This window comes from Labrus mixtus, chromosome 21, assembly GCF_963584025.1.
Source record: "Labrus mixtus chromosome 21, fLabMix1.1, whole genome shotgun sequence".
Classification (NCBI taxonomy): domain Eukaryota; kingdom Metazoa; phylum Chordata; class Actinopteri; order Labriformes; family Labridae; genus Labrus; species Labrus mixtus.
Window position 1 is genome coordinate 22,082,669 of NC_083632.1, and position 8,021 is coordinate 22,090,689.

The 8,021-nt window shown below is 41.1% G+C and overlaps 1 protein-coding gene across 1 annotated transcript; it reads right to left on the bottom strand.

Annotated features, from left to right (window-relative positions):
* Nucleotides 1-1,456: 1,456 nt before the first annotated feature.
* dlx3b (distal-less homeobox 3b) lies at nt 1,457-4,172 on the bottom strand. Its single transcript, XM_061028673.1, has 3 exons — nt 3,652-4,172; nt 2,643-2,827; nt 1,457-2,339 (listed from the first exon to the last, which is right to left on the bottom strand). The coding sequence occupies exons 1-3, from the start codon at nt 3,992-3,994 to the stop codon at nt 2,025-2,027; spliced, it is 843 nt and encodes a 280-aa protein (XP_060884656.1). The 5' UTR covers nt 3,995-4,172; the 3' UTR covers nt 1,457-2,024.
* Between the last annotated feature and the right edge of the window lie 3,849 nt (nt 4,173-8,021).

An 8,021-nucleotide genomic window follows, 5' to 3' on the forward strand; every position in this document is an offset into this window, starting at 1 on the left:
ACAAAGGATTATGAAAGCGCTGAGGCGGACATGGCTACATTTTCTCTCCGTGCGTAATTACGCCTTGGTGGTCCATGTGGAGGGTATCGCCATTTGCGCTTTTCTCCTTCATGTACATTTTGTGCAGAATATTTAATAAGTTGAATTCACGCTGTCAGTCGTTATTAGCTGTGAACACGCAGAACAGGGAGGTTGTTGTTTTGTTCCTGCCTGTCTCATTGTCGCTGTCATAACAGTCATTATCGGAGCAGTTGTCATGTTTATGCAGCACCTCTCCGCTAATTGATAAGGCTGTTTATTCCCCAGGTCTCACACGTGCCACATACGCTCTCATTAAGCTGTTTCATCACCTGGGAGCACCGTTATACTACACCGAAGGAAAATATGTAAATGTGTGAAACATTTCCTGTTAAAAATGCATAAATACAAACATATAAACGCGTAAATAAATGCAGCCAATGCGCATTTATTTAGGAGAACTACTTTTCCAAATGCAATGGAGTGAAATTTGCACTGAAACCCTGGAAAAGTACAAAGAGCTTGTGTTTTTTTTATACCTTCAATATTTGGCAGAGTTTCCATCTATCCTGCTGCGCATGTGAATGTGCGCGTGCACGAGAGCCCCCACGGCAACAGACTGCAACAGACTGCACCCCCCCCCCCCCCTTCATCCCCCGCCCTCTTTTATATATATGTGTGTGTGTGTGTGTGTGTGTGTGTGTGTGTGTTGTGTGAGAGAGTGTAGCGCGCTTACTTCTCTCTTATCTGGCAGCAGAATAGTAATAAAACCGAGTGACTCCAACATGTCTGCTGCTGTGTTGCCTCCTACTTCGCGCTTTGCACGCAGCTCGCGGCACCAACAGAGAGGAGTCACTTCTCCAAACAGAGACTGAAGAGGTTCCTTTATTGTTTCGGTTATTATCATAAATAACTATTTCAAACTTGGGGATGATGGAGATATTAAGAATATGTTGCAGATCGTTTATCTTAGTTAAACAGGATCAACCTCAGCATTTATCATAATTTACAATATCTGAACTAACAATGTAAAACTAAGATCACGTGCTCAGTGTTGTATTCGACACAATTGTTTAGACCTAAAGGTGTGCGAATTATAATTCAATATTTATTGTAAACGAGAGGTGTGTTTTCTGTCAAATATTAAAATGAAGCTGTTTTCAGTAAGAGCAGAACAAATGAAATTATCTGAATTAAAAGGTCAAAATCTAAATCGAGTTTATGTTCAACCTGTGGGTAAAATATATTTTCAACATTGGCTAGGTTTTTTCTTGCATACCGAAAAGAAATCCTGCAATGTTCAAAACGTTTAAGAGAAGGGGGCTTAGCCTTCATATAAACTTTAATTTATTTATCTGCACATTTTGTCCTGCATCTCCAAAAACAGTGAACTTAATCCAGTTTATAAAGAGTTGATAAAGGGGCTAGACACACAACCTGCAAGTAACACCTTTATTCAATAGACAATAATGCAACAAGTGGACTAATTACATGAAGATGAAAATGACTTTGGAAGCACCACAGTGCAGTCGTTCCGTTTCAAACAAAAATGATCATAGTGGTTCTGCATATAAACACATATTTACAGCCTTCGACGGTTTGTACAAATCCATATAAATATGACCTGAGTGTTGCTGACGCGCTCTTTATGCATGATTTAAGTGTAGCATGGATCAACTGCACAGTTTCTTTTTTTCAATATTCGCTTTGTGATTATGCTACTTGTTAAAAAAAACTTTGCATATTCATTTACAAAAAGAGTTAAGGAAATACAACAGAAGCGATAAATAATTTAAAAACCACGCCAGATTTCCGTTAAATATGCTGCCACAAGTGATTGGAAATCTCTTATGTGCTTTTGAATGGAAACCGAGTTCTGTTGATCATCCAAAAAGCGGGCGCAAAGTTCCACTTCGGGCCTCCAGGTCGAGGTAACCTTCGCTCTGCAGAGTCTTTGTGGAGAGACCTCGTTTGAATGAGGAGATGAATCTGTTTGGGAGTCAGAGTTAATAAACAGCTCCTACACTCTGCTGTGGGACCGGGTGGTGCACGGTGCCCGGGTGCTGTAGATGGGATCCCTGCTGGTACCAGTGGTTGTTATAATCCTCCAGATAAGGCGGCGACGAGCTGTGCGCAGGCTGCGGGACCTGAGGTCTGCTGATCGGGGTGTTCTGCTGGTTGCTGTTCTCCCACACTGCGGGGGACGGGGGGGAGTTGCAGGCCATGGAGTCGCTGGCGTTGGGACTGTGCTCCAGGGGGACCTCGCCGTTTTTGTACAGCTTCTTGAACTTGGATCTCCGGTTCTGGAACCAGATCTTCACCTGAGAGAATGAATGTGGTCATTATTGTGAAATCAAAAATTAAACGTGAAGTCATATTTCATATTTAACACGTAAAAAAAAAAAAAGAAAAAAAAAGATATTCAACTGAGAAAATACGTAATTTAATTGATTTCATAAAGTCAATGAAAAAAAGTAATCCAGTGTCAGTCGTGCGTAATTTCACCCGGAAGAATAATTACAGTGCTAATTGATGCCCATATTTGGAAGACTTAAAATCACAGGACTCATCCAGTTTCTATCAATTAGTTATTATGATATGTTAGAGCGGCTCGTGAGGCTCACCTGTGTCTGGGTGAGGCCGAGCTGCGCCGCGAGCTCCGCTCTCTCGGGCAACGCGAGGTACTGCGCCTTCTGGAAGCGTCTCTGCAGAGCAGCGAGCTGGTAGCTGGAGTAGATCGTCCTCGGTTTGCGAATCTTTTTCGGTTTTCCATTCACCATGCGGACTTCTGGCTCTGGCTCTTCTTTCACTAAAAAATCACAACAAAGTATTTGTTAATGTTATAGAAAAACTGAAGCAGTTAACTTAAAGGGATAGAGAATAAGAAAATGAAATGACGCGACTGCAACAAAATATAGAATAAGATGATATATGGGGATTCTGTCCTCTTCAAAAATACACAAAAGGTGAATAATTACAAACATTGTTGTCACATTAATGTGATGAAACTGCTTCTTAATAAAAAAAAACACAAGATGCTTTCTTATTTCAAGAACACTGAAGTCTCAAAGCTAAAATCAAAGCTCAAATAGTAATTTAGGATTATTTTATGTTGTCAAAGTTCCAGTTTGGCAGGCCAGTGGCAACATTTTAAAACTGATCGAGCGAATATTATTAGCTTTAATCAAAGCATCATTGTTTTATGACCAGCTGTTAATGGCTGGCTCCTTCCCAGGCGGGCTGTAAAAGCTCGACATTAACACCAAACAGCACAACAGCCACTAAGACAATGTCGGGGATGTGTTTTCTTCATCTTCGAATAAAGAAATAAATGTGTATAAACTGGCGAGTGAGTATTACCCTGGTCCTTTAGGGTCACATTTTGGGAGACTTACAATGTGTAGCCTGCGATTCGTTTAGTTTGACTTCAGTTAGCATTTCATTCAGCACATGTAATGTCTCAAAACATTCCCAAATATTTCCTATACATAGGAATATAACGAAAATATCATGATTGTTAAACTCATAAGGGCTCTCTGTAGAACTATCTGTGTTTTACTTAATGTACACAGGGCACTATGAACACGTAGACAAAATTAAAGGTAAATTAAAGGTGATGATCCAAACATTTACCTGAGGTGGGAGGCGAGGCCTGCAGGTGATCTCTGTTGTAATGTCCGAACTGTCTGTAGCTGTTTGTGTACGGATATTCAGATTTGGTGGCGTACGCTCCAGCGGTTCCCATTCCGTTCAGGTTAAACTGGTGATGGTAAGAGTTCATGGACTGTCCGTACGCCTGACTCTGATAGTACTCGTGCTGCCCATGCGCCGCCTGTCCGCTGTAGTAGCCCATGTCCGTCACCGAGGACTCCGGTAGAGTTGGCGAGTCCTTGGAGTTCGGGTGGCAACTCATAGATCCTGGTAGGTCGGTCAAAATACACGCAATCTTCTTCTCATATGTCTGTCCGCTGCTCATGATGAAAGCAGCCCTTCAAAATAAAAAAATCCACTCGGGATTATTCTTTTTCTGGTGCGTAAAAGAAGAAAATGCGCCAAAGAAACTGGTTTGTGCGCGCGTTAAGACGCACGACTTTCGAAGAGTTGATAGTCCACTGAAACTCTCCCTGCTGCAGAAAATTGGTTGTGGCATCGCTCAGCCCCTGTCACACAGAGTTATAGACAGAATGGGCTGGATGCTGCTTTCTCATTGGCTGCGCAGTCCCCCCCCCCCCCCCCCCCCCCCCTTCTTGCGCTCCAGGCAAAGTCGTGGTAAAACCCAGCCTGTAGCCAAGAGCGCCATGCACGCATACCTCACTGCCCTGGCATTTTGTGCGTTTCCCTATAGATTTGCATTTACCTGTTCACTGCTGGACTGTCTGTCTGTAAACCACATGCTCTCAGTGTCTCTGCGTCTTCTCCACACTGGCACCAACACAGTTATGTTTGAACACAAAAGCAGCATGAAGCTTATTGAAACAGTCCCCCGACCTTACATGTGTGTATGCAATGTTTTCTTAACAGTGCTTAGAGATCACACTGTATTCAGGCTATTGAAAGGCCGCCAGCCGGACTCCCCCCCCCCCACACACACACACACACACACATTGTCATTCAAAGGTGTTGGCGCACAGTTAACTTTACGTGAAAGAGATAGAACAGATAGGTAAAAGACCCGACCAACTGATATCGCCTGAGGGAGAATTCCTCCACACACACGCACACACACACACACACACACGCGCGCGCGCGCGCACACACGCACACGCGCACGCACACACACACACACACACACACACACACGCAATGTTACATATAATAATGAATAAAAACCATTAGAGAGTGGAAGACAAAACCTTCCTTGAATCCATATTACTTGATGTTGAGGAACATTTAGTTGTCAATAGGAGAAAATATTGCATCTCTTGTCGTTTGAACTGGGAGCCTCTTCACTCAGAACACTTTTTCTGCTGCGCGAGCAATCTCGTATAAAAACACGGTGAACAGCGCCCCCTGCTGTTTTCACCCACATGTGGAACTCTAGTTTTCTTGCTTGCTGATCAGATAAATGCAGCTTCACACAGATGAATGAGTGTCAGGCTGTGTTATCTGACTGGAGTTAATGTATTATATTGTTGAACTAACATTTCAGACCAAAACCTCAAGCGCCTGTAGTGAAACCTCTGGTGGTATTACATGAAGGCTGTGTGGATCATTGTGACTGAGCAGATAGCGCCCTCTTTTGGTTTGTCTCTGCAATACAGGCGTGACAGAGACAGGACAGTGGAAAGAGTCAGAAATTGGGAAGAGAGAGTGGGGACTGTGGGAGAGACCATAGACTGTAGGGAGAGACTTGCGGGGAGTTGCAGTCTATGGGAAGAAGCCGCTGGTCGGATTTGTATGGCAAGCCCAAAGAGACAAATATCATCAATCGCAAAGTGTTTTGCTCATGTAATAATGTATAAATAATCTTGTTTTAATGAATTTTCAATGCCACCAAATACAGTTCTCTGCTTCTTTTTTTGTTTTTTACTTAATTTTTATTTTCAATATTTTTCAACTAAAAGTATTCAAAGTTTTTCATTTTTTTTACGCCGTGTTTTTAAGAAAACGCTTTTTATCGCGTTTTGCCTCTCAGGTTAATTTGCCCCTTCTGCTGTTTTGCATTTCCGGTAGCCTAAATAAAAAGTTTCAGTAGGCTAACAAATCACACGAACGCGATGAGCAGAGCATCAGCTGTAGATCTGTGTTGTCTTTGTGAACGGTGCAGTCTACATTTACCTAAAGCAAAACACAAAATGTATAAGAACCAATAAAGAGGATAATACCTTTGACCTTTCCTCAACACAAACTGTGACTGTTGAGATTAACTAAAGTAAACCCGATATGATTTATTTGGTCAATATATTTCACTTACTGTAACTGCAAATCAAAATTTTAAATGCACATAATCTTAAACTTAAACAAGAGTGTTTGCACAAATTCTTGCTTTGTTAGCATTCTGGATTCTACAAGTAACCCAGGACCTTTCAGGTCATGTAGGATCTCTGAAGCTGAAGAATTTTCCTTTCATCACCTTACAGCTGTACACTCATAAAGCTCTGCTGAATAGTTTAGTTTTAACATGAGACAATACAGAGAGAGTGATTTCTTTACTGTAACATAATACCTGTCTTTAGAATGATAACACCTTTAATATACAAATACATTAAATCAACATGTTGATTGAGATCTTATACAATGGTTTAAGACTATTTGCGCCATTTGTTGTGGGCTGAACACATTTGTACGGTGGCCGGTAGGGGTCACACACTCAGCAACTGATGAAATGACATACATTTAGAAAAACGCGCAGCATTTGCATTTGCTTTTGAATGTGCAGCGTTTCTATATATGCTGCACGTTTTTCTAAATGTATGTCGTTTCATCAGTTGCTGAGCTTTTGACCACTACCGGCCACCGTACATTTGGGCTTCTGCAGCAGAAAGTTTTATCCAATAAAAAAGTATCATTAGTTTGTGACCATACAGTAGTGTAGTGCTGCCTTGAGAAGGTATACTCTTAATTTTCCCCCTAAATGTTTTTTAATCTTTAAGTGACCCGTCCAGCAGAGAAAAAACGGCCTCTGTTATGAAAATTTACATTTAAGACTTCTGTTGTATATTTAGTCAGTGCGTACTAGCCAATGAGAGACAGAGTAGGGAGGGTCATCCCTTCACCATCCTAAACATTGCAGCATACTGAATATCATGTCAATCAAATCAGAGGAGATTTAGAAGTGGGTATAGAAAGTGGGAGACTGAAAAATAAGTAGGCTAGATATACTCGGTATACCTATCCTACTTATAATGTGTGCTACACAACTGACAACACGTGACAACTAGACTCATTCTGTCCTTTACAAACTTTAAAACTAATGAGTATTTGTGTTACATGATGTTCAACTTTGACTGCATTTGACTATATTCGATGTGATATTTAGAGGAAAAACATTTTTTAGTCCAGGAAGCTTTGAAACGTCTTTTCTTCAATACGTGTGTTATCTGAAGTACGTATTGGACCACTCGCCACCAGACAGTCAGTCAGTTGGCTTCAGTATATCCAAGCATGTCTGAGAGAGACAGTGCATGTCTTAAGATGTACATTTTCATTTTCTTGTACATCAAGTCTTTAAACTTCTGTAACATGGCAGAAGAAACACACAGACATGACACATACACACACGCCTCTGCTGTACACATGAGGTTTGCATTAATTAAACTATAGTCCTACAGAAATGTTGCCTTTGTATGAGTAGATCACACACACACACACACACACACACACACACACACACACACACACACACACACACACACACACACACACACTAGTCGCTTTATTGCGTAAAAAGGTAATACGTTTGTTTCCCTTTGCAGTTTCAAAGTGACGTTGTTATTAAATTGTAGTATCACAAAACATCCAGTAGATGGTGCTAACATCTCAGATTTCAGTATGGTGGTGAGTTAAAGAAAAGCTCACCCTAAAGGTAAAACTGTATGAAAATAAAAGATAAGCAACTAACTCACTGAGTTTGATGGACAATATAAACATATATTTATATATATGTACTCCTACTTATGTGAAATGTGGTTCAGAGTCAGATGTAGATTATTGTCTGTAAGATTTAAACATGTATTCAAATGTCATCAGTCTTAGGGCCTCATTCAAGTTTTTTTTTATGCCGTAGAAGATGTGATTTATGTCTTTGTGTGAAAATCCATCTTGTGCGGGGTCAGATGAGCTCTCTGTACACCACCAATCAAACCCTCACAACACAGAAACACGAGACAGCTTTTTGTGCTTCTGTAATGCAGTGTGTAAAAGTAGAGCAGCTGGCCTGGTTCCAGCACAGGACAAAAGCTCGGGCCTCGCACACAGAAACCAGTAATTACTACAGAATCTCAGTCTGCTCTGATCGCTCTCGAGGTAAAAAAAAAAAAAAAGAAATCTCCCTTTTGTACTAT